General features: G+C 41.2%; 2 protein-coding genes across 2 annotated transcripts in view; one reads left to right on the plus strand and one right to left on the minus strand.

The window, feature by feature from the left end:
• LOC121324922 (neurabin-2-like) overlaps nt 1-12,168 on the plus strand; it is a 47,411-nt gene extending 35,243 nt beyond the window's left edge. Inside the window, exons 13-21 of the mRNA XM_041267123.1 lie at nt 507-559; nt 4,498-4,655; nt 4,753-5,080; nt 5,676-5,763; nt 6,042-6,113; nt 6,400-6,559; nt 9,269-9,382; nt 10,196-10,351; nt 11,593-12,168. Coding sequence (XP_041123057.1) covers nt 507-559; nt 4,498-4,655; nt 4,753-5,080; nt 5,676-5,763; nt 6,042-6,113; nt 6,400-6,559; nt 9,269-9,382; nt 10,196-10,351; nt 11,593-11,748 — 1,285 coding nt within the window. The 3' untranslated portion in view covers nt 11,749-12,168. The remainder of the gene's footprint in view (nt 1-506; nt 560-4,497; nt 4,656-4,752; nt 5,081-5,675; nt 5,764-6,041; nt 6,114-6,399; nt 6,560-9,268; nt 9,383-10,195; nt 10,352-11,592) is intronic.
• A 3,029-nt stretch (nt 12,169-15,197) lies between these two features.
• On the minus strand, nt 15,198-26,879 carry LOC121324237 (pyruvate dehydrogenase (acetyl-transferring) kinase isozyme 2, mitochondrial-like). The gene is made up of 11 exons (XM_041265903.1): nt 26,594-26,879; nt 24,406-24,547; nt 23,049-23,120; nt 21,932-22,116; nt 21,663-21,752; nt 20,487-20,564; nt 20,211-20,287; nt 19,564-19,662; nt 17,675-17,785; nt 17,258-17,371; nt 15,198-16,636 (listed from the first exon to the last, which is right to left on the minus strand). Exons 1-11 carry the CDS (start codon nt 26,709-26,711, stop codon nt 16,493-16,495), a joined length of 1,230 nt encoding a protein of 409 aa, XP_041121837.1. The 5' UTR covers nt 26,712-26,879; the 3' UTR covers nt 15,198-16,492.
• Nucleotides 26,880-27,540: the final 661 nt, after the last annotated feature.

Genomic DNA, 27,540 nt, shown 5'->3' on the forward strand with positions numbered 1-27,540 from the left:
TGATCCTACATCCAATCTTGTTTACAGATGTTCTGTACAGAGAACTTATGGCACAATCCTGAAGTCAAAATAAATACATCATAAAAATAACCATTTGTTTTGTTAAATAGCAGTTCCTGAGTCTCTTCTTACAACTGCATTCAATAAGGAGACACTCTGCACACAATGTATTCGCCTGTGTGACCCTGTTCCCAGTTGTTGACAGCTGTATTCATAAGCATTGCAGTGTTCTTTATGGCATTGTGTTCTGTTTTATGCACTGTACAGCAATGTTTAAGTAGCCCTTGTGCTTTTATTAAGTGAGGTGAAAATCAGGTTTCTTATTGTTAAATGTAAGTGTCATTAACTGGAGTGTGATGGTGACTATTATCAGGCATTCACATTGATTCCCATTACAATATGGCCAAGACATTTCCATGTGTGGATATTAGGCAAATAGGGGGCTTGATTGTGATTGATTATGTGTCACTGTGTGTCTGATGACCCTGTTTTTCCTCTCTCCACAGTCTCAGCTTTATTATGTCTTCCAAAAAGGCAGAAGAACCTGAGAATGTCTCTGGTGAGTGCATGCATTTTCATCCCAACTTGCTTCGACCTAAAGTCCTCATTCTGTGCATCTCTGTAAAACTGAATTACACCCGCAACCTTTACCCTTTGCAGTCTTTGCATCTGCTTGTGCTAACACAGCATTCCCTAGGGGTTATTTAAGAAATGCAGAAAATGCAGTGAATATACGCTTGGCTATGAATCTACAACTCCATCCCCTAAGAGAAAGGTTGATTTATTTATGAGCTGTATTAAATGAAATATAGGGGGCAGTGAGTCTTTGGAGCTACAATCACTGCCCAATAGATAGACTCTATTCAGAGCCCTGTTGTATTCTGCAGTCTCTCACGTCCTTCCTATTGGATGCTCATTAGGTAACCTAGCTAGCTGGAGAGATCAAGTTCTACAGAGTGCCGACTGAAATTGATTTGATCTTGATCAGTTGCTGATGGAAATGAATAATTCTGGTTTCAAATGGATTTCAAGTCGGTCCCATTGGCAGTGGCAGTGTGGGGTTTGAACTCGCAACCCTGTGGTTGCTATGGGAAGAAGTTTCCCATCATTGAATCCATGAAAAGGTATTTCATGTGATTTTCTTTTTTAAATAATGATTTGTGTGGAAGGATGGTTCGAGTGATAAAGGCCAACGTGCATTCCACTCAGGACTGTATGTAAATTGAGCTCATCGAAGGGATTTGAAACTCCAGAGTGTTTTAATTATCGTGCTATGGAATAGGACACCCCTGTGAATAAGAGGATGCCTCAGTGGCTCTTGTACAGTATAGTCCTTATAGCGTAAAAGGGATTTCAAACCTGTTTAGTTTGCTTTCTCTAGCCCTGTCTCTCTGGGGAATGCAGGAAAGCCACTGATATTCCCATAGACTCCAGCCATTGTGCTGATAATGAGACTGTGGAAGCCAGGCTGCATTGATTCAAGAACAGTTAAACCGCACAGTCAGTCAAAGTGCGATGGCTGCTGTTGGTGAAGCTGTGGAAGTCTTCGCCGCTCGGGATCATTATTAATTGACCAGGGGCATCTCATTGATCTGGACCCGGAGAGGAGCTCATTCAAGTAACCCTTTCCCTGCTCACTTTGTACATACAGCAGTATCTAGCTTTGTGAATGGGCAGATGGATACCATTGTACCTTTAGGATATATTTACCCTTCCAGAAAATACCAACAGGATAACATTGCAGTACTATGGTAAGTACTATGGTAAGACTGTGTGTCTGGTACATCTATATTAACACGGTACTTCAGAGGGTTAGCTGCAGGGTGTCTTGAATGACTTTTTCATGTCTTGCATTTCTTGAGATCCAGTGACTATTTGCACTGTTCTGCACTTGATTCATTTGCAGTTTAATTTAGGAATGAGAGCTAGCGCTCTTGTTGCTGTCCTGGAGCGCTGCTCACTGAAGGAGCTGGGATATAAGAGATGGGCGGGCAGCTAAATGTATTGTCTTATGTTGGAGATCGCGTCAGAGCGCATGATTAGAAGAAGGCTTTTTGCTGTATCTTCAAAGGCAATAACAGAAGGAAGCAGAGCGTTGAAGAGCGAGGGTGAAGTGTCCTCTGTCCTTGATTTATTACCTGCCATTAGTCAGGCTAGTCTGCTCTTTCTGACAGTTCAATAGAACCTCACTGGTGCTCTCCTGGGTTCATGTTTTAATGAGCATCTTCCGCTCTTCTAGGTTATGTAGGACTAATTCTTATCTTGCATAATTTACACTGGCCCATGACAGCATTGCAGAATCTATATTATTCTCTTGGAACAGAAATGCATTTTGTTTTTCTTCGGTCTAGATCTAAAGCTATAGGTCTGAAGCACACACACACTGCAGAAGGAGTAAGGTGTACTTTGAGGCTGCCAATGTCAGTTTATCTTATCATACATAATGCAGTGATGGGTTCAAAAGTGATTCTGTAAAACAAATCTGTATATCCCATTATTCAGTGTTAGGTACATAGATCGATGTGATTTCTTGTAATTCAGCACTGATAGTCTCAGTGGGTATGCTTGTGTGTATGAATTTATGTAAACGTGTGCAAGTACTCGTTTTATGTCTATGCAGAGCTTGTATTTAGATGGAGATAGGCTTAGCAATTCAGTTACTATAACACTCACAGTATCTTCAAAGACTGCAATTATTTGACTTTATTTGCCACTGTAAACATGTTGTTATGGATGGCCGCAATGTGATTGTAGCACTGAGATACCACAGCTATAATTATATATAGTTTTAACAAAACCATTACTCTAACCACTGAGCTACTCAAACCCACTGCCTTCACACTGCAGCCCAGCACTCTAACCACTGAGCTACTCAAACCCACTGCCTTCCACACTGCAGCCCTGCACTCTAACCACTGAGCTACTCAAACCCACTGCCTTCCACACTGCAGCCCTGCACTCTAACCACTGAGCTACTCAAACCCACTGCCTTCCACACTGCAGCCCAGCACTCTAACCACTGAGCTACTCAAACCCACTGCCTTCCACACTGCAGCCCAGCACTCTAACCACTGAGCTACTCAAACCCACTGCCTTCCACACTGCAGCCCAGCACTCTAACCACTGAGCTACTCAAACCCACTGCCTTCCACACTGCAGCCCTGCACTCTAACCACTGAGCTACTCAAACCCACTGCCTTCCACACTGCAGCCCAGCACTCTAACCACTGAGCTACTCAAACCCACTGCCTTCCACACTGCAGCCCAGCACTCTAACCACTGAGCTACTCAAACCCACTGCCTTCCACACTGCAGGCAAAGTAAAAACTTTAATGCAGATTCCAATACAAATAAACCCCTTTCCTCTGGCACTTGTTTTGGCACCAAAAAAGTAAATGTCAGCTACAGACAACTAGAACATATTCTTGCAGGTGCTGCTTTTTTCCACTTGTTCTTCAGTGATCTCTAAACAGCTCAAACTCAAGCTTAAGCTCAAGAATTGCTAAGAGGAAGAAAAAACTGAAAAAAACTGCAGCAGTTACTGTAGCAAAATAAATATGACTTTAATAATATATATATTTTTAGCGCTGAAATAAATAAAATCCCACTTTGATAACGGAATTGTGAAACCTGACATTCATAGTGATAAAAAGTCTTAGCTGAGTGGAGATCACTCCTACCCTTTTTTCAAAGTGGTTTTGTTCCAGTTACAAGCTCAATAAATCTATTGGTGCAAATGCATTACAGGGCCCTTCTGGTTATGGAAATTCTGTTTACTGCCCTTTAATCAAAGTGGTTTTGACACCAAAGGACCGTGAGTACAGAACCCATTGAGCGCAAAACGCGTGGGCACACTGATGGGAGATTCAACCCTAGCTGAGGCCAAAGGTCATTCCCATCCTTTACAGAACTAATAAAAAAAAATTCCCAGATGAAAAAACTTTAATACTGTAATAAAATAGCAATGTAGCTAATGTTTTCCTGATGACTTTGTCATTTGGCTACATTATTAATTTAATCACTAGGTATTCTGTGGGTATTGCAATATTTCAATCTGGCTGACTTGGCTGAGATGTTTTAGTCTGTAGAACAAGGTTTCGAGCTATTTTTATAAGGACTTGTGTGTATTGTTGGTCTTATTTAAACAGTGTAAATGCATTTAATTATGCTTACAAGTATGCTAATTATTCTGAGTTGTGTTGCTGCAATATTGAATTTGAAAGAAAACGTAGCTTCAAGTATAACTTAATTCTTTTTTACATAATTTTGAGTGGTTCTAATCTTGAGCTATCTTCATTTTTCTCTTAATCTACCTTTACCTGGCTTTTGAACTTGCGATCAGCTTGTCTAGAGAATCCTAAATACCAGAACATCTTTTCTTCATCCATTCAAATCATGCGACGATGTCACCTCTTAATTGCACCTTTCTCTCTATTTAAATGTATAAAGCTTGAGCACCGTAATCATTTACACTTGTGTTTTTTAAATTCCTTCTAGATTTAAACGAGGCCATTCCGGAGACCAAGCTCCTGGACAGCAGCCTGCAGAAAGCTCGCGCCCAGCTCTCTGTCAAAGCCAAGAGACAGCGGCCGTCCCGCTCCAGACTGCGGGATAGTGTGAGCTCCACTGAGGGAGACGAGAGCCTGGACAGGAAGGTAAGGCAGGCTGCTCAGGGCTCCTGGCACTGCCTGCTGCTCTCACCCTATAAAATTAACAATGTGTTTGTAAAACCCCTCTCTCTTTTTCTTGCAGTCGTCGGATAGCTACGGCAGCCCCCTGCACAGCATACGCTCCCCATTTCACACTGTCCTGCGGGGGTCCCCAGACTCCCTCCTCTCCCCCTCCTCCTCCCCTCTCCTGAGGGGCGCCGCCTTCTCCTTCGATATACCTGTGGTACGACGGACCCTGGAGGAGGGAGAGACTCCCCCCTCGGCCTCCCGCGGTCGTTACCGGACGCTCACCAACACCACGTCCCAGGAGGCCCTGGTCTCCCCGCCCATCCGCGCCCCCTCCAAGTCCTGCCCCAGCTCAGACAGCTCGCCCATCTACCTGCGCAGGGAGCAACGCACCGAGACCGAAGGTACCGCTAGCTTTCCCTTCCCACTGTCTCTGTTACGCTGGTTAGAGCTGTGGGAATGTTGAACAGTTTCATTTTTAAAAACGTTTTGCTGATACTCAGAATTGCCTTTCAGAAGTATTTCTCAGTAGGTGTTAAATAAACCCATTATTTAACATGTTGATTTCAAAACCAGAAAAGCTGTCCTTCTCTCACCTTTACAAGGAAGTACCGATCAATGGCAGAGAACTTCCGCACTGATGTTAAAGCCGATTGAAAGCGAATGTTCCTCTCATCCAGGGCGTTGACATTTTTTACTGCTGGAAGCTGATGGTTTATGGCCTTGGTGCAGCCGTACGGCAGTAAAAATGTTTAGGGTTATGGTGTTGCTTAAAGACAGCTCTCACGTTGAAAGAATTGAAGTAGATCAGGCAAATAGGGCCTACATGGGGTTCTATACACATGGAAAAAATAAGAAAGTGGCAATAGACGAGTTCTAGAACTAATTGATGAGCTAGAACCCCTTTAACCATTTCAGTCCCATTAAACCTGGAGTTTAATGGTTCACCCACCACAGCACATGCTGACTGGAGCCGCTGGCTCTCTGTTTGCATTTCAGATGACAGCAGGGACACAAGCCCAGCAGGCCCTGAGAGCTCCACAGTGGTACTGGACAAGAAGACCAGACGGAGATTCCTGGATCTTGGGTGGGTGTAAAACTGATCAATAAACATCTACAGCCCCAGCAGGGCATCCAAATACCACTTCCTTTGTCTTCGCTTGTATAAAGACACGCTGTCCTGGCACAGTTTTGAGATCAACCACATATATATTTGACTCTGCATGTCCTATGCATAGTATACTGCTGTACATTTAGGCAAAAAAAGGTTGAACAATCAGATTTGATCTCTCCACACATGTTCCTTGTGTGCCTGAGAGTCTCATTTTCTCTTGGCTGGTTACACATCCTTTGTTTCTCCTTCAGGGTCACTCTGTGCAGGTCCTATGGGAAGGGTAGGAAGGAAAAGACATCCAACAGGCTCTCTGTGGGAAACCGGTAAGATCACAGCACCCGAGGGGTAGAAAACACAGTAACAACCGCCCCTCTGTCACATCCATCTTTTCAAAAAGGGGGGAGGGGGGTATCTGAAAAAAAACCCACTGAGTTAATAAGAAATAGAAAATGAAAAACCATAAAGAAGCCTTGAATGTATACTGAAGCTGAACCTTACCGTAGTCCTGCAGTGAGACCACTTAGCTATTTGACTGTGTGCTCCTTTCTCAGTTGACCACTGAACTGTCCATCCCTCTCTGCACTGACCGCTGCTCTGTCCTGTCCGCAGGGAGCCCTCGGAAAGTCCACCCAGGTCGTCAGGGTCACTGTTTGTGCCTTTCTCCTGGTTCACGGACAGTGCAAAGGGCTCTGCATCATCCACCAGCACCCCCTCGTGCTCTCCAAAGAACTTCTCTGAGGGCTGCAGCCCCCGCGAGTCCAACTACCAGGTAGGAGAGCCCCAGTGGTGTAGTTTAATGGACGATTAGCTCCCTTAGAAAGGCAGGGAAAGCAGTTTCTGTAAGGCAGGACGGTTCAGTATGTGTTAAACAATAATAATAATAATTTCCTTACAGCTTAGGAGACTGCATTACCTCTGTCTCTCTATTGTCTCAGTTTTGGGAGTGATTGCTGTTCTTAATGCTGGGCCCTAACGCTCATTTGCCATCACAGTGCCACATCACTGCCAGTGACCCTGAGGCTATAGCAGACCCCCAGCCTTTACTGCAGGCTTGTGCAATCAGATTATTGATAGAGCCGAGGAAGCCTGAGGCTACAGCAGACCTCCAGCCTTTACTGCAGGCTTGTGCAATCAGATTATTGATAGAGCCGAGGAAGCCTGAGGCTACAGCAGACCCCCAGCCTTTACTGCAGGCTTGTTCAATCAGATTATTGAGAGAGCCGAGGAAGCCTGAGGCTACAACAGACCTCCAGCCTTTACTGCAGGCTTGTGCAATCAGATTATTGAGAGATCTGAGGATGCCTGATGCTATAGCAGACCCCCAGCCTTTACTGCAGGCTTGTGCAATCAGATTATTGATAGAGCTGAGGAAGCCTGAGGCTACAGCAGACCCCCAGCCTTTACTGCAGGCTTGTGCAATCAGATTATTGAGAGATCTGAGGATGCCTGATGCTATAGCAGACCCCCAGCCTTTACTGCAGGCTTGTGCAATCAGATTATTGATAGAGCTGAGGAAGCCTGAGACTACAGCAGACCCCCAGCCTTTACTGCAGGCTTGTACAATCAGATTATTGAGAGAGCCGAGGAAGTCTGAGGCTACAGCAGACCCCCAGCCTTTACTGCAGGCTTGTGCAATCAGATTATTGAGAGAGCTGAGGAAGCCTGAGGCTACAGCAGACCCCCAGCCTTTACTGCAGGCTTGTGCAATCAGATTATTGATAGAGCTGAGGAAGCCTGAGACTACAGCAGACCCCCAGCCTTTACTGCAGGCTTGTGCAATCAGATTATTGATAGAGCTGAGGAAGCCTGAGGCTACAGCAGACCCCCAGCCTTTACTGCAGGCTTGTGCAATCAGATCGTTATTAAACAAGCAAGATGGGCCGAATGATCTGCTCTCGTTTGTAAACTTTCTTAAGTTCTTATTAGATTGTGCTCTTTTTTTCTTTCTTTCTTTTGAAAACCAATATATAGATGCATATATTTTTTTGTGTAATGCATCATATACTTTGGCTCATACAAACTCATATGAAAGTGGTGCCCCCTCCCCTCTTTAACGCATTCAAGTTATTTTACATCAGTCCTTTATTCTGTGAATATATGTCATATATCACACATTTGTGGTGTAGATTTGAATGGTAAAAAAAAAAGAATAAAAAAATCGCACAATATATCTTTAAAAATTTTTCATCTTTGTGATGAAATATTTCTTCACAACGGCAATGTAGCTTATTATACAAAAATGAACATCGATTAAAATGTAGCTGCATGGTTCTATATGCTAACAAATAGCATTACACTGTATAAACACAGAGCGCTATAGTTTACATGCAGATCTTTGAATATGGTTAAAGATTGGGAGAAGAAAAAAGAACATCAGTGAAAGTATTGTTGCTGTGCCGAATGTAAATTGTGATAAACAACGGACTCATTGTATGCAGGTTCGCTGTAGCATAATCAAAAAAGAAATGAAGGTATGGTTTTGTTAGATTTTATTATTTTGTCGCGTTATTAACAATGCACGCCTGAAATGTACAAGCCTGGCTATCCCTGAGATTCCAGTACCATACTAGCCTCAGGAAAGCGTCCCTGTTTTTATGAGAGTTGTGCTTGATATGCATCCTGCCAGCCGCTGTTATTGCTTCCGTCATCCAGAGCATCTTGACTTTCCTGCCTGCATAGCAATTAGTCAATCTGTTAACCTCCTGCCGTTACAAAGGTCTTGTGAGACTGGTAATGGCTTTCTAATAGAGAGAAATGCTGCATTCTGAAATCAGCCCAGCTCAACAACAACAACAAAACAAAAACATGTATGATTTATATTATTTGTAATTCAATTCAATATTATATTCATTTAGTGGTCTCTGAACACACACTGTAAATACACTATGCTTTAATGCTACCATAGTAACTGTGTAAACCGATTGCATGGTATTTGATGGATTTGTGTGTATGTATAATTTTTCTATAGTTTGTCTTTTTGTAAGCATTTCATGAAGTTGAAAACGACTAAAAACAAAAACATTTGAATAGTCTTTGCAACGTTTTTTTTGTGTCGGTTGAATGACGGGGGCTAGCTGTGATTTCAGTATGTTTGCTAAGCTAGTAACACATTATCACTGCCTTGACCTTGTGTATTCCCTTTATGAGGATAAACAGGAGCAGCTTAGACGATATAAGACTGCATGCTGCTATCTCATATGTATTCCATTGATGTTGTCATTGTTGGTAATGTTGTGGTCTGCTAATGATTATACTTCATCATTGCAATACACTGGGACTATAACAGAGTTCCCATGACTCACTAAGTGCTATTGCATTAACTGGTCAAGTTTAAAAACAGTGGGGTGCAGCATTTCATTTGATGGGTGGCCTCTCTCAGCTGGCATGGTTGTTTTTTCCATGGCAGTATTGCTAAGTATATGAGTTATTATTGAATTCAAGAGAACTGATCAGTTTTCTTTCTTTCTTTCTTTCACAGGAATCTACACTAAGCGATGACTTCTGTCCCAGGAGCCCCCGAGTTTCTAGGGGCTCGGCGGCCGAGTCAAAATCCTTGCACCCCTACCAGACCCTATCCCAGTCCTCCGACGAGGTAATACCAGGGCTGGGATCGAGTTTAATACCCTGTCAATAACTGGCAAGCAGGCTTCAATCAGGACATCCCTGCAGCTGAAACGACATGCAATGCAAACAAACAGGAGAGTCAACAATGACTGGTTTGTGAACATAATCGTGTGACGCTGTTTGCTGCTTTAAAAATCTGCTGAAGGAACAATAATGCAAAAAAACAGACCAAGTCAGACATGGATGCAACACCGTTGAAAAATGAATTATTTCCAGTAAACCAACTCCTGCTTTGTTGTCATGCCAGAAAAATGACGAGGGGCTTAGAGGCTCCGTGTTGTGAGTTTAGGGGCTTAGAGGCTCTGTTTTCTTACTGCCTACTGCCAGCACTGTCAGCCTCCCCCAGAGCATGCTAGAAGTTGGATGCAGAACACAGTAGCACACCATGGTACTGCTGTTGGTTTCTACCCAGTTACTACTTGTGATATGCCAAAATATGAAAGTGTTACCATGGTAGTGCCCTTGTGCTTTCATTACATTGCAATTGCAGTGCCACTCTAGTGCCATCGAAGAGTATTTGGTAAACAGTGTATTCATGACTGTGATGAATGTAGTAAAGATTTTAGCTCATAACGAGATGGTGGGACGAATGCATGCAAGTAATTTATTACTGTGCAATTAAAAGACGAATCTGACTGGGTGTAATGAATACTTTGGAATTATTTTGTATGGAATTTGTTTTATAAGGCATGAATGATTCCTGTTCACAGTCTGTTCTGAATTTGATATATCAGTAACAGTATGAATGGTGAAATTGTTTCTGTTTTTTCTCTCTCTTCAGCTCCTGGTTGAGCCAGTTTGCTTGGTGTCAACATGGACTCCCCAGCAGGTGTGTCAGTGGCTGAAAGGGTTAAACATGGAGCAGTATGTCCCAGAATTCACTGCCAGGGACATCGATGGGAAACAGCTACTGCAGCTGGATGGGGGCAGACTGAAGGTGAGTGGACAGGGAGACAAACACACACACAGAACCACCAGTCTAACACACACACACACACACTCACACACACAACCACCAGACTAACACACACACACACACTCACACACACACAGTCTACACACACACACACACACACACTCACACTCACACTCACACACACACACACACACACAAACACACACACACACACACACACACACAAAGAACCACCAGTCTAACACACACACACACACACACACACACACACACAGAACACACACTAACACACACACACACACACACACACAACCACCAGTCTAACACACACACACACACACACACACTCACACTCACACTCACACACACACAGACTCACCAGTCTAACACACACACTCACACACACACACACAAAGAACCACCAGTCTAACACACACACACACACACACACACACACACACACTCACACTCACACACACACAGAATCACCAGTCTAACACACACACACACACACACACACACACACACACACACACACACACACACACACACACACACACACACACACACACACACACACACACACACACAAGGAACACAGTCTAACACACACACACACACACACACACACACACACTCACACACACACACAATCACCAGTCTAACACACACACACACACACACACACACACACACACACACACACACACACACACACACACACACACACACACAAGGAACCACCAGTCACACACACACACACACACACACACTCACACTCACACTCACACACACACAGAATCACCAGTCTAACACACACACACACACACACACACACAAAAACACACACCACACACACACACACACACACACACACACACACACACACACTCACACACACACACACAAGGAACCACCAGTCTAACACACACACTCACACACACTCACACAAAGAACCACCAGTCTAACACACACACCACACCACCTGGTGGTTCTTCACAAAATGCAGTTTGTATAGAAAACGAGCCAAGGTAGCCAAAGTCAGCCCTTCCACTCCTGGTCTTTGTTCCAGCCCTGTTCTAAATTGTTTCATTGAACCAATTAAGGTTATATCCAGACCTTGAAATAGTTAATTGTCTCTTTTAATCTGTTAAACCTGGTGTGCAATGGCCCTGATTGGACACCCCTGAATTTCCAATCGGTATTGGTACTCCCCGCTGTAATCCTATCTGAAGAGCAGGGATTTGGTGCCTCCTCTTCAGGGCCTGGGGGTGTCCAACTCTACAGACCGCTCCCTCCTGAAGAAGAGGCTCAAGGACATGCAGGGAGCGGTGGAGAAGGAGCGCAAAGCTCTGGACAAGCTGGAGCGACAGAAAGCGAAGCAGCGCTGGAGAGACCCAGGGCAGAGGGGGAGCTAGGCAGAGCCATCCGCTCCAGGACCCAGGGCATGGCAATCAGGAACCAGGCAGCCAGGCAGCAGGGACTCCTCCTGGTGAAACCGGGCACGTCCGAGCAAGAGCCAGCATGGTAGGGGGCTCTGAAGGGTCTGGGGGACCCAGTGAGACTTTTCTAGTGTAGGAGAGCATGTCTGTGGCAGTGGTGCATCACTGCGGTTGACATACAAACCAAGCAATGCATGGCGGGAGGGAGGGGGGGGGGGTAGTTTAATATGCATTGTGTTTAAATTCATTAAGAAAAATAGTTTTTTTAACCATGATTATAAATCAGGAAGGTCGGCCAATTAATTCCAGACTGTGGTCAATCAAATCTGTTTTTGTTTTTTTGCTCCAGGTTAGCTTGTTCTGTGTGGTTTTTTTTTGTTGTTGTTTTTTTTCCTATTGCCTAAAATGATATATATACACAAACACCCACACACATCCACACACAAACACCCACACACACACACACACGAACACACCCTCACACACCCACACACACTCACACAAACATACACTCACAAACACACCCACACACACTCACAAACACACTCACACACACAAACACCCACACACCCACACACACACACACACACACACTCACTCAAGCTTGATTTAAATATCCTGTGCAGTTTCCACTAGGTGGCGCACGTTGCCTAGCAAGAGAACACTCTGAGGGCCTCATTAACTAAGCGGTGGTAATTTGGCCAGAATTATGGGATGAAAATTGAATGAACTGTATACATAATAGTTGTAATGGTAATAGTAATTACAAGCCATTACTCTTTAAAGGATGTCACCCACTGTGTTGCAATAGACAATGCCTTCCCATAGATCAGTGCTTCCCAACCTGATCCAGGGGACCCCCTCTGTCTGCTTGTTTTAATTCCAACCAAGCTCTCAACTACTTGAACTAAACCCTTCATTGAACGAATCATTTGCTTAATTAGACCTTTTTACTTGTTTTCAGCTGTTAAACAGTTGCAAATTTCAAGCTGGCTGTAACATTTTATAAGTAACTTGAAATCTGCAACTTTTTAGGAACTGAGAACAATTAAAAAGGTCTAATTAAGGAAATTATTACTGTAAAGCCATAAATGTTTGGCGGAGCACACCCATAAAACATTTTTTTGATCCAAAATTGTTGGCGACCTGAATATACGAAGTATGTATTGTTAGTGGAATTTGATTTCGTGCCAAAAATGTTTGCGTTTTTTTCATACGCGAAAAACGCATAAGAAAAGGCTTGCAAATATTTATTGCTTCACAGTAGTTCAATTAAGGGCTTAATTAAGTAATTGAGAGCTCAGTTGGAATGAAAACCAGCAAGACCAGGTTTGGGAAACCCTGCTATAGACCCTAGGCTGTGTAATTTTGCCTATGTATTGGTCATGAGCATGAACAAAACGTGAATGCTTAAAAGTCTACCCTTTTAATTTCTCACTCACTCACTCACTCACTCACTGTGCGGAGTGACTCTTTGTCTGTATTAATGGTGATGGCGCCCAGTGTGCTGCTAGATATTTCTGTGATTTCAGAATGTGGGTCAACACGCTTTGAGCCGGGTTGAGCGAGACAGAATGCTTGATGGCCGTTTGTGAGCCGACGCAATAAAAAACAGCCACACCTGCGTGAAGGTTAAACTTCAGCAAGGAACGTTTCTGTTAATTCTGCTTAGCCATGTTTTTGATGACCGAGACACAGCATGAGCCAGATGAAGGAACATTTTCTCTAATCAACATTTGGGCCGACATTTCAATCCAGAGAACACAATTAAAATGAGATTTCTAACGTCACTTTTTTTTCTCTCTGTCCTGACATACTTCTTATATTCTTCTATTTACTCCAGCATAACCAGATCCTCAATTCTGTAATGTAATTCAGTTTAACTGCATACTAATTGTGTGTTGCTATTTGCAGTTAGTGTAGTGTACAGAAATATATAACCTTGTTTTCTTATTTTGTTTAAACCGCATATTAATGGCAAAGTGACCATGAAATAAAGGTATGTCTTTTTAGGTACAGTGTTGCAATGACTTTAAATGTACAAATTAAATAAATAAATAAATAAATAACGTGTGAGACTCTACATTTTAAAATTTGCGATAATAGTAGAAAATATATTTCATTTGGGTGTAAATTGTTACAGTTTAAAATGTTCTACAACACAATAGATTAGTCCCTGAACTTTTTAACTGCAGCAAGCAGTTGTTTACGAGAGGAATGAACTGTCCCCTACTTGGCACAGCATCAAGGAGCCACGAGCAGATCGTAAATGAAAGCCATCCACAGTAAGGCATTCATTCTATATTTAGGTCACAAATTAGCGGTACGTGAAAGAATGTTTCAAAGGAACTGTACAGCGCGTTACCAAGTTGTTGGTAATGCAATCTTTTCCAAACGTATTTACAATGCAATAGTTGTTGCACATGTCATGGTTATGTATCACGGAGGAATGGTAGCACAAGGGGTTCTTATTTTGGCATAGCAATGTCATCACACTGTTAAGAGCCTATACACACTATGACAGCACCGCGGTACAGTGGAGCAGGACAATCCATTCTATTGTCATTGCTGGTGGGGTTAATGTTTCTGCTAGAGTTTTGTCAGAGGATCACATTGCTGTTTCAATGCTTTAACCAAAAGACTGTCAATGTATGTTGCGAAAAAAGAAAGGAGGAGAAGTTGCGGGCTTCTTGTTTTCGAGTCCTGATACATACAGTTTATTGAAGATAAAAGTTCTAAGTTGCACCCAGACATCTTAAAGGTTACAATTTGCAGGTATCCTCTTTGCAAGCACGGATCAGAGCAATGCAAGAGCATGCAGTCTCTGTGACATCATGAGTCTTCCTTAAACCAAGAAAATGACACCCATCTCTTCTCATTTGGTTAATTGTCCATTTGTCCTAACCCTAGCTTCAAAGCATCTGGTCCAATCCAGTTTCTCTTTGAAGTAGCTAGTTCTTATAATCCTCATAAAATCGACTGTAATTTCCTAAGAACACCTGTTTTATTTCTAGTTTGTACTGTCCAAGTAGGAATTTAACCAAAATCTGGCTTAATTTGAACCCGTTCTGTGGGTTTTATTATAAGACCAAAAATGAATTTTATATCTAAATAAAATGTTCCAACAATGTAATTCATTTACAATCACAGGAGTGTCTGGACTAGACTAACCTTGCCAGTCTATATCTAGTGCAGTTAAAGATTTGGAGATGAAAATGTACATGGTTTGTAAAGTAGAAACTGAACCCATGTCTGCCATGCTGACTCTTGCCACACTGTAATCTATTACTATAAGCACTGCTGACTCTCGGGTAGCGACAGCAGGGCTGCCAGTTTCCTCGACTCACCCTCCTCAATGCATGTTTGTTTCCCACTGAATGAATAAAATGTGAACATGTGGTAAAGAAATGACCTCAAATCCAGTGTTCTTCATGAAATTGTATTTTATTTAAAAAAAATCACAAATACAGACACAATTATGAAAATGTAGTTTCTTTACAAAATATGAACTTTCAAAATAGACATTCAGTGGCAGCAGGCTACATAAAATCTAATTTTGTATTTGTTTGAATACAGTACAGGTTTTCAATTAGGACTGTTTGAGATTATATATATTGAAATTGTACCATCTCAAATTTAAAATAGCAATAACACTTTCTTAACGAGCACAAAATGCTGAATTATTTAGAATGCTATTAGGACCTCAGAATTGTCTTTGACATCTTCTTTGCAGATAAACACAGTAAAGAGTGCTGTGCTTGAGTGGGTCCAACCTAGCCAGTTACTAGAGAATCTCACTTTTGCAAACTCCCATGCTACTCAGTTGTGAGAATAATGTACTGTAACCTTGGACGTGTGACTCAGGGAGGGCAAGAGCTAGGGCTCCTCCCCCCTGTTCTGCTCCGCCCAGATCTTCCTATTTAAAATCTGGCTCACACCCCTTTTTTTCTGGACCCCCTTGCCAAAACCTGCTTAACGTTTTCTAGTTTTCCTTCTCCCCCTGCCCTCTTTTCAAAGTCACTTCATAAATGTTCCCATAAACATGCTCTACTTCAGAATAATTATACAGTGATAATAGGAGACCTGTGCAATACTGAACATTTTCATTTAGTTATCGTAGTGACTATTTATGAACAGAGGTTGAGTTTTATGGAAACCTTTGGGGTATTGCATTATAAACTGCATACTGTATGCCTACACTAAATTACACCCACACAGTCACTTCCACACCGAGGCACATAGACACATGTGATAGTCTACCTCTGTGGATGTAATATATGACTGAGAACTGTGGTTCATGGATCCTATTCATGTTATATCACTGACACTCAAAGTTGAGGCACCCTCCCTCATTCCCATACCAACAGATTTGACACAGCTGAACTGCAGAGATGTGTCGGTATCCACTGGGTGCAATTCACTACGCTCCACCTTCTGCCCTTGTTTCATCCTGGTATTCAAAGGATATACTGGAAACCAAATAATGTATAAAAACACAGAGCACTGAAAAACGACATATACGTTGCCCTTGTCAACACGCTTGCAGATGTATTGACCCTGTGAATGTGAGTGAAGTGTACTAGCTGTCCCAGATATTTTTTATAGAATTCTATCAGCTTGGGTTACTACGGTGACAAGGTACTTATTTCTTTCCTCCCCAGGTTCTCTAGGCTGAATGTTCCGTTGCCAAGGTTACCAGGCCTGGAACATTCTTCTCTGCTCACTTTGAGTCCCGGTGCACAGACAGATTTAGGGGCTCTTTGCTGGGGACACACCAGTCGTCCGCCTCCTGGCTCACTTTGTAGTGTCTCCAGGCAGATTTGTTGTAGACAGGCAACTTCTCAATTGAATCGGTTGATAAAGCCTGAACCGCAAAAGGGAAATTAGAACATAAAACATTACTATCACATAGCTATGTGTTGGGTCACCTGGGATTGAGATGGAAATTAAAAAAAATAAAAAATAACTAAAGTATATGAACATAATTCTTTTATTTAACATCCTGTATTCAAATAAACTACAAAATGACATTGCAAGTGTCTACTAGAAGCCCTGATAGTAGCACAGTATTCTAGGTTAGATTTGGAATGTCGCACTTTCTCAATTTTTGCCAGTTTTTCGTTAAGTAAATGTGAAAGTGGTATGTGATTTAATATGTAACGTAACATTATTCAGCAGGTTTCATTTTAATTGAAGTGAAACGTGTTAAGTCTATATGGTGATGCAAATCATTTTGGCCTTAGATGTAGCTCTAATTTGACAATAATAATAATAATAATAATAATAATAATAATAATAATAATAATAATAATAATAATAATACAGCACTTTCAATAGCACTATAGTCCCCTATACTATTTACTTTAGTTGTAAACTAGGAAACTGCAGTGATCTGCCTGGTTTTACAGTATTATTTCTCTAATACAAGAAAACCATTTCGTTTAAACATTTGAGTGTAAATAAGTCTAACTGTCGCTTTAATTACCTTCAAGTAGATGACAGCATCTGTGCCGTACCCCTCCATTGAGTACAGCTGAAGATCTCCCTGGAAATACTGTGCATAGAGCCGGGAGATAGGGAGTCCATATCCAAAACCAGCCTGGGAAAGACAAGCACAACACACATTACTGAGGGGCAGCGGCACTGGCAACAGTCTACAGTCAGGCAGACATCATTACAGCTTCACCCAACAGCTGCGTCAGTGACCTGGTACCATTTGGCACAAGACACTTCTGAATTACGTGCCAATTGGAAGTAATTAACTAATTTTACTCGTTTCCTTAAGGGTTTGGGTCAAGGACTACAGAGGTCAATTAAAAAGGGCATGATGCGACATGCAGGTACACGTTAAGAATTTCCCCATGTGTTTCGTGTTTTGAATTGATTGGAGAAAGTGTCTTACCAGTGGTGTGCTCTGGGAATGGCCAACCTGTGGGGTAGGTGCTGTTGAATACATGTAGCTGAACAGTCTCTCAATCTTCCGCAGGGGAACCCCACCCCCTCGATCGCTCATCTGCAGACAAAGCAAAATGCAACCTGTTAGTTACACAGTAAAGCAAGAGCCGTACAGCTCATATCAAAATCACTTTACTGTGCAGCTCATATCAAAATCCCTTTACTGAACAGCTCATATCAAAATCCCTTTACTGCGCAGCTCATATCAAAATCCCTTTACTGCGCAGCTCATATCAAAATCACTTTACTGAACAGCTCATATCAAAATCACTTTACTGAACAGCTCATATCAAAATCACTTTACTGTGCAGCTCATATCAAAATCCCTTTACTATGCAGCTCATATCAAAATCCCTTTACTGTGCAGCTCATATCAAAATCCCTTTACTGTGCAGCTCATATCAAAATCCCTTTACTGTGCAGCTCATATCAAAATCACCTTACTGAACAGCTCATATCAAAATCACTTTAATGAGCAGCTCATATCAAAATCACTTTACTGAACAGCTCATATCAAAATCACTTTACTGAGCAGCTCATATCAAAATCACTTTACTGAACAGCTCATATCAAAATCCCTTTACTGCGCAGCTCATATCAAAATCACTTTACTGAACAGCTCATATCAAAATCACTTTACTGAACAGCTCATATCAAAATCACTTTACTGAACAGCTCATATCAAAATCCCTTTACTGCGCAGCTCATATCAAAATCACTTTACTGTGCAGCTCATATCAAAATCCCTTTACTGAACAGCTCATATCAAAATCACCTTACTGAACAGCTCATATCAAAATCCCTTTACTGCGCAGCTCATATCAAAATCACTTTACTGCGCAGCTCATATCAAAATCCCTTTACTGTGCAGCTTATATCAAAATCACTTTACTGAACAGCTCATATCAAAATCCCTTTACTGCACAGCTCATATCAAAATCCCTTTACTGAACAGCTCATATCAAAATCCCTTTACTATGCAGCTCATATCAAAATCACTTTACTGTGCAGCTCTGGGCAAACGTTTGCTTCGCCTAGAATTTTAGGATTCAGACAAAATTAAAAAAATATAAAATAAAAAACATGAACATATCAGATCTTTTATTTAACATCATGTAAATCAAAGAAAACTACAAAATAATATTGCAAAAGTCAGCCGGAAGCCATAATAGTAGAACAGTAGTATTTGATGTTAGATTCTGAAATGTCAATTTGCAATGGTTGTAAATGAAGTTAGTGTGATACAGAATAATATTGCCTAAAGTGTACTTTGTACTGAAAAAGTCAGTGAGTAGTATAGAGCTGCGTCAATATGATCCCAGTTATTTTTCCAATCTTCTTAATCCACTCTGGAATTCATACCTATGGGTTTATATTGAACCTACTGGACAAGTTACTTGAAACAGCATTAACACAGCTGTTACTCTTATATCAGGGATTCTAGCCTGAATTACATAAAGAAACAAACTGTATGCCTGCAATACTGTACCCGATTCAGTAGGTGTGTCACGCTATTACACTGATCTAAAAGACGTTGTTTAAATCAAAAAGGGGCCCATTTCTCTAATAGTGTGTGCAAGTCTCTTATTATTTTTGTCTTCAAAATCTAGCATTGAAGACCTTCAGAAAGACTTGTCATTGTTATACTGAGTTCCTTTTTCGTATTTCTAATAATTAAACCACGGTGGTTTTTAGATCCCCAGTATTTTTCTGCTAAAATCAACTCTCTTCATGTCAAGCTTTTAAACGTCGAAGTTCTTGCAGGTCCCCTGTATTCCTGGCTGTGGGGATAATCCAGCTGCATTGATGTTCTGGCAGATAAAGGCCCCCACTTACCTTAATGGAGAGATCTTCATCCCCAAGTGCCACCATCACTCTGATTGCAGGAAGAGAGGGGCTGGATTCATGAGTCTCTACTGTAGCTCTCATGGCATTCTGCGAGAGAAGACAATCCAGTTAGCTGTACTGAAGGAGCACCAAAGTACAGCCGTGGCTAAAGGTTTTTCACCTCCCTATAGAATGAACTAATGGTGCTTCATAAAGTCGAATGAAACCTGGTGAATAATGTTAACATGCTCAATTAAACACCGCTTTGGAGTTTTTACACACACTTAACGAAAAACGTGACATTTTCAAAATCCAACATGAAATGCTGTACTGCTACTATGGCTTCCAGTAGACTTTTTGCGATATAGTTTTGTAGTTTCTTTGATTACATGATGTTAAATAAAAGACCTTAATGATGTTCACATTTATATATATATATATATATATATATATATATATATATATATATATATATATATATATATATATATATATTATTTTTTTTTTAATTATGTCTCAATTCTAAAATTTGAGGCGATGTAAACCTTTTGGCCATAGCTGTAGATAATACCCCCATAAACTAACAAACAGACCCATCTCAATAGGTCAATTGGGTAAACAGAAGTGCAGATTTAATGATAATAAGGACTTCTTACCTTGAAAAGCTCGAACAGCATGTGGTAGAGATGAGATGGCACATACACCATTTTAATCGGCTCTTTCTCACATTTAGCTGGAAAAGGGAGAAAAAAGACAGATTAATTCAATGGTGGTCTGCAGCCTGCTGGTCCACATTGAACAGCTGCTTCCTGTAATGCTACAACCCATGCATTTCCCCAATGCAGTCCTGTGTCATTAGAACAGGTGTGACCTTTAATACTGAAAAGGAAAGTTCAAGACAAGCAATATAGGCTTTTTGCTTTAATACTTACAATTCACTTCTTCGATTTCCAGTTCGGGAGAGCCTAGGTAGTACTGATCACAAAGAAACTTGGAGCTTTCATAAGCATCTGAAAACAAGAAAGTGAAAAGTGAGATTCCCCCCCCTTGGAAAATCTAAACAAAATGTATTATACCTTCTGATTTATATACTATGATAACAGGCTTGCTCTAAATCTCAAATATTCATCAAAGGCAACTGTGGCGTTCCACGCATAGCATTTCTAATCGTCTCTCCTTAGAGGTTCTGTCACTGTTCTGCTAAAACCAGTTGTCACAGTCCAAAGTGCTCTGTAGTACCAAGTTGATTAAGCTGAAGTGAGCGTGTATGTACAATTATATTCACTGTGATGCCTGTTCTTTGGAGTAGACCTTGATAAATCATTTTGGGACCGTTTCAGGTATTAGCTTCCACCACTCTTTAGCTTGTGTAAAGATTCAATGAATAAACTATTTGGCTGGCGTTCACTGTACTCATTTATAAAACGATAATATATGTTTCTTATCGTCAAATTCAAATCTGGCTCGTTTCGAAGTGTCTGTTTCTTTTTTTACGGTTCACAAGTACAGTACACAGTACACATTGAAAGTTTTTTTTTTAATTCTATTCAAGTGTGGAAGCAACCTCGAAAACAACATTGGTCACGTGACTGTGGAGCTCGGGTAAACTGGGACAAAGTGCACAGCGTCCACAGCTGCGGTTAAAATATAATGTAGAGTAAAGGTCATGCTCATAAGGCAAATCACCAAACTGTCGCTAAAAGTAAACACATTGCACCCATATACAGACAGTACAAACAAACGCAACTCTCTTTTTATAATGACACATCCGTCTGGAATTTTTTCTTTATGTATCGAGACTATACAGAGGCCTGGCAAGAATGTCTCAACTATGTCGAGTTTAGATCATTGCAGTGCACTTCGGGACTTGGTAGGTAGGCTACAACGAGTCATGACGAGTCAAGGACTTTATTTTCTTGACACAGCCTCCTCCCCAGGCTTTAGGGATCAGTCTTTAGGGATCAATCCAAGGCCATGTTACCCATTTCAGATTTTACTGCCATCTTACTTAGCCACCCCTGAATATGTCACCTATACTTGGAAGTTAATTAAGCGGTTAGTAAAACCAGGAGTGGATCGAACTGGATGCTAACAGTAAACATTCTTACCTCTTACCACCTCTGCCACTTTGCAGCTTGGGTCAATGCTGCCGATGGTCTTGGGGTGAGCTGGGTTTGTTGTACCATCAAAGATCAGAGCTGATTAGAGACAGACAATGACAAAGGTAAGGTCAGGGTCAAGGCAGTGGACCGGTAAACTACATGATCTAAACCCCACTGGAAGCTCATGTTCCAGAAGCAGGACAATTCCATACAGCCCAGAAATGCAGAAACACACACACAGGTTCCAAGCAGCTAGTGTTGCTGAACACACGTACTGTGTTGGTTGATCAGCATGCGAATGGAGATGCGACTCATGTAGAAGCGGTCGAGGAAGTACTGCACGTTCTGATTGGTGATGTGGTCCTGCCCAAACGCCTCTTTGTACTCAAGCACCCCCTGCGCCATGGTTGGCACCACGTCATTGTGTCTGTCCCTGATCTTAACCAAGGCCTGTGTGAAACTGGGGGGGCAGAGAGAGAATAAAAGGGGTTGCTGCTGGAAGCTTTGTTAACACACACTGCATCACCCACAGCTACAAAACACTCAACAGCAAGAACATTTGAAAATACCAAGACTGACGTAGCTTTTAAGCAGTAGCGAGTAGTTGTTTCTTGATGAAAGAAATGCACAGTCCTTTTCTTCAGATACAAGTTTGGTTTATTCAATATATACAGGTTTAATTCCGGAAACAAAAAGAACAGATAACACTTTCATATGCAAACTGCTCGGTGCAAAACTTAAGTTCAAAATAAAACATAACAGAATAAAATAATGCAATGCAATACTGTAGGTTTGATCCTCCAGGACTTTCTCGATCGACAAGTCTCCAATACTAGTCTTAATGAAAGAGAGAAGTGAGCTGACCTGACTGCACTTTGACTAAGTAGCCCCTGATCTCAGCCTCCTCCTTCCTACTCTTTGTGGGTTCAAGCACCCCAGGCAACCCCATGTGGAGAGTCTCGTGTTGTAAAGACGGTGTTATTTTGGTGTGGCCCTTTGACCTTTGTGCTTCCTATGTTATCTCTTGAGCACATCAGTTCCTCAAGCAATGTGTGATTGTATTTATTCTAGCAGTCAGATGATCTTGCAGTCTAGCATTTACCAGTTACTATACCTGCTCTGACAATCTCCTTTTAAAACTAACAGTGTGCAAACCTGCAAACACGTGTATCTCATATTGCATTCAAATTTCTTTCCATGTTATCCAACAAAGACATTTTTTATTTAAATGACTTCAGTTGCGTTAAAACAAAGATAGACAGTCACCCTGTCACTTAACCTTATCTGCCACCTGAATATTTCACTACAAGTGGAAGTATGTCTGGGTGTCTTTAGTAGTTGTGCCTCCACTTTGTTAACAGGTACAGAAAAGCTAGAGGAAGCAGTACTTACTCTCTGAGTGCGCTGTTGTCATCTGGACTCTTGTCAAGAAAGTTCATGATATCAAACAAACTCTGCACGTACCTGAACAGGGAGAAGATTCAAGAAGTTCAGGTAAAACGAGGGAGATAAGGAGATTGTATTTGATATTTTACATATAAAACAATTAGTGACCTTGATCCAGTAAAAAAAAAAAAAAATGTTTTAAAAAAGAAACAAATTCAACATGTTTTTTGTTATGCTGTTTTGTTTATTTGATATATTTAGTATTATCCCATTTGTGAAATGCAGTATGTTTACTTTCCACCCCCAATGCTATTTTTAACACTATAAAACAGTTACATAATGTACATCATAACACTTCATAATGAGCACCCTTCCCCGCCTCATTAGAGTGGGGGACACTGCTCTCTTTCTCCCACTCGTAGCCCCTTACCTTCGCCTCGCCCTGCACGTTTAACGTCGAGTGCAAACAGCTTTGCCAAGCCTCGGTTTTAAACCAGTGAGAACCAACCCAATATTCATCCGCCGGTACACAAACTACACAACACATGACACCCAAACTTTTGTATACTGCTGTGTAACTTCTTATTTTGTTAATGTAACGAGTAGACAGAAAAAAAGCACTTTCTATATGACTTAGAAAAGCTGCAGCATACCACAGATCATTTGGGTTCTGAATATTATTTAACGAAGTCATTTTGGGACCGTTTCAGATATTATTTTCAACCACTCTTTAGCTTGTGTAAAGGATCAATGAATCAACTATTTGGCTGGCGTTTTTTTTTTTTTTGTTTTGGAGGGGGGTTACGGTTCACAAGTACAGTACACAGTACACGCAGAACTTTTTAAATTCTATTCAAGTGTGGAAGCTACCTCGAAAACAACACTGGTCACGTGCCAGTGGAGCTCGGGTAAACTGGGACAAAGTGCACAGCGTGCTGGGCTGGCTGGGGAAACGCTGCTGCAGTTAAAATATAATGTAGAGCAAAGGTCGCGCTCATAAGGCAACTCGCCAAACTGTCGCTAAAAGCAAACACATTGCACCCATATACAGGCAGTACAAACAAACGCAACTCTCTTTTTATAACGACACTTTTTTTTTTATGTATCGAGACTATACAAAGGCCTGGCATGAATGTCTCAACTATGCCAAGTTTAGCTAACTGTAGTGCACTTCAAGGCTTGGTAGGTAGGCTACAACAAGCCATGACTTGTCAAGGACTTTACTTTCTTGACACTGCCTCCTCCTCAATGCTGGCCTAAATTCAGCTTGGGAGTGCGAATGGCAAGAATGGAGGATTCTTCAAACACATCAGTTTATCTGCATCTGATTTACACACACTGGCTAAAAAAGGGGGATTCTTACCAGCTTTGCAACATCTGCACAGAGGGGGTGCTAACTAAACGATCGGGTAACAGATTGATCTCTTTCAAGATGTTTGACAACCGCACTGGAAGCTCCTGTCTCAGGAAGACGAATGACGTCTTCTCACATGCATTTGTGGATCCTGCAAACACACAAAAAACACACCTGTTAGTTTTACATGGGGAGAGGAGGGGAAGTGGTCCCTTATCAATGACTGGAGTGCCATGTGTAAAAAAAACCTTAAATCTTGTATTTTTTTCCCAGATTTTTAAAATGTTTCTACATATAATATCTTCTATATATAATATATTATATATATATATATATATATATATATATCTATATACTATATATATATCGATTATCTAAGCTTAGTTTATCGCGAGAAATCGATTTTTTTTTTTTACACATGGCACCCCATATGTTTCAACTGGTTTCTAAGTGTCACATTTTATATTATTACTGTAGCAGATCGGAAAACAATTGATTGGTCATGTGACTGTGTGAGCTCTGGGGAACTGGGACAAAGTTCACAGCGTGTAGGAAAAACAAAGGCATGCACTAAACCTCCTATAGTGGTACCTTTGTGGTACATTTAAGTAACTTGACTCAATACCCTCCCCGAGCAAAATTAAAGACACAAGGAAAACAAAAACATGATCTAGCTGAAGATGACGTACACGATCCTTTTCACAGCTGATCCTCCTGCAGGGGCTGGGCAATTAGGGTTGAAAATATACAGTACAGTGCGGCCCATACACAAACAGCATTAAAGGTAATTTCAAAGGTGAGCCTTCAAACAAAGTCAGACTTGCCATCTACCTGGCAGTGACTGACACGTAACAGGCAGATGCATCTTAAATAATGTACAGAATTCTTGTCAGGGGTGCAATTTGCATACCAAACTAGCTCCCTCATACTGGAGGAGTTCTTCTGCACAACAGTGTGTACTGCACGTTGCACGATGTTTTTACCATCGACGTTTACGTGTTACGATAGCTTTATATCTTAAAAACCAATAGAATCTGGCGCAAATAAGGTGTTAAAATGTCTTTGAGTATCTTAAAAACAGAAGTCCAGCCTCTCAGCTGTGGTTCCTTTACCACCAGCTGCTAGCCACAGTGTTACTGTCTCTGTAGGACAACAATAGTCTTTGTAGCGCTGCAGAATAGCGTTGAATGCTTTTAGCACAGTTTGTCAATTTCAAGGTGTATCACTCTCAATTTTCACTTCTAACCTTATCATTATGCAGTTGAACTTTTTGAAAAAATAACCCTACAAAAAACCTTCAAAATGAAGAATATTAGATATAAAAAGCGCAGTTACGGCACATAAAAATTTCTTAAATCTCTTATACCCTTAGGGGTACACTGACACCCAACAACATTAAAAAGACCAAAGGGGAAACTAACACGACCTAGCTGAAGATGACGTGGATGTGCACGACTCTATAACCTTAGCTGTAACATCAATCCGCGGTGGCGATGGTCATTTCAATGCTGACAATGTGCAGTGTCCTCTGTGATTAATCTGCAACACTTTGGAACTGCAATTAAATGATACCTTTCTGATAGATTTCACTGACTTCATCAAAGTGGCAACAAGCGGTTACCTGGACACCTGTTATGCAAGGTCATAGTGAGTGTGCTAATATTGCATTTAATGGGTAGTGAACATAATGGGGAGATAATAAATACAATAAACACGATCACATAGCCAGCAAACCTAGTATACAGGGACTAAGATAATTAACCATTTGATTTTACAACTACATAGAAATAAACCATGTGTGTGTGTGTGTGTGTGTGTGTGTGTGTGTGTGTGTGTGTGTGTGTGTGTGTATATATATATATAACAAGTACATTTTTACATGAACAGCACCACATACACATTACATTTCTAGTTATATACAGTTGAATTACAACATTGCTTTTGTTTCAGTACTCGGTCAATCAGTTCATTATTATTATTATTAGTGTGTGTGTGTGTGTGTTTATATATATATATATATATATATATATATATATATATATATACATATACACACACACACACACACACACACACACACACACACACAATAATAATAAAAATAATAATAATAATAATAATAATAATAATAATAATAATAATAATAATAATAATAATAACAAAGATTTAACTGATTAATTACAAATGTAATACTTACCAAAATCCAGAAACTGCTTCATAGAAAGAGGCGACGGCGAGAATTTCGAAAAATGGTCAATATGCTTTGGTGCATTGGCCAATGCAGCATTTTTCATTAAGAACCTGACGAACTTCATTGTGAAGCTGCAGTGTATTTAGGAATGAATTGCACGGATAACGAAAAATCACCGTGATCCGAATATAACTGGAGGACTTCCAAGAAAGGCTATTCACAGCTTGTTTCTTTGTCACCCGCAGACACAATGACAAGCCTGACCGAAGGTCTGCACGCAGAGCTCTGTCTAAATCTGCCAGCGCTGCTGAGTCTATACTACCGACTCTGCACCCTCAGCCAATAGGAACGCGAAGCTGCTGCATCACTTCTCGCTATAGCCAATAGTGAGAGGGAAGGGTCTTCTTTCGTAAAGATGTAAACAAGCTGACCTTATCAAGCAGGCACATAAACAAGTCGAGGTTGCAATACGAAAAGAGACGCCGTGTAAGGCAGTGGCAAGCACAGTACACGTTTCATTGAAATGGGTAGGCGTAGGCAGCAGATGTTACTGGCAGTGAAGTGTTTTACTAGCATCAACGCAGCTGATTTTGCTGTTGCGAGGACAAAACTTGTTTTAACATAACTATTTAATACTAGGCGGCCAGTCAGGTCATTTAGGTGGTTTTTGGTTTTAAAGTGTAATTTTCTCCAGTCGTGTAACACATATGGGGCTGCGCGTCATACACCTTCGTGTCCGTATGTATTAAATATTCTAACAAAGCATGCAACGCGGGAGTGCAGAAATAAAGGAGATATATTACACATAAAAGCCCCGGGAGCAGTCACATTGACGACCACACAGCAGACAGTTGTATTGTGATTATACAGAACGGTATTCTACTTTATTATTTACCAGTCCGCAATGTAATCAGATTAGTCTCTGCTCTCTGCCTGAGTGAATGACTGACAGT

This window comes from Polyodon spathula, chromosome 12, assembly GCF_017654505.1.
Source record: "Polyodon spathula isolate WHYD16114869_AA chromosome 12, ASM1765450v1, whole genome shotgun sequence".
In the NCBI taxonomy this organism is placed as follows: Eukaryota; Metazoa; Chordata; class Actinopteri; order Acipenseriformes; family Polyodontidae; genus Polyodon; species Polyodon spathula.

Excerpts from the sequence above, each read along its gene's own strand:
- LOC121324237 (XM_041265903.1), bottom strand. The coding sequence starts at position 26,711 with ATGAAGTTCGTCAGGTTCTTAATGAAAAATGCTGCATTGGCCAATGCA. Across the intron at positions 20,288-20,486 it reads GGAAATCGAAGAAGTGAATT|CTAAATGTGAGAAAGAGCCG; the intron begins GTAAGTATTAAA and ends TCCCTTTTCCAG. Across the intron at positions 16,637-17,257 it reads ATGCTGTCATCTACTTGAAG|GCTTTATCAACCGATTCAAT; the intron begins GTAATTAAAGCG and ends TTTGCGGTTCAG.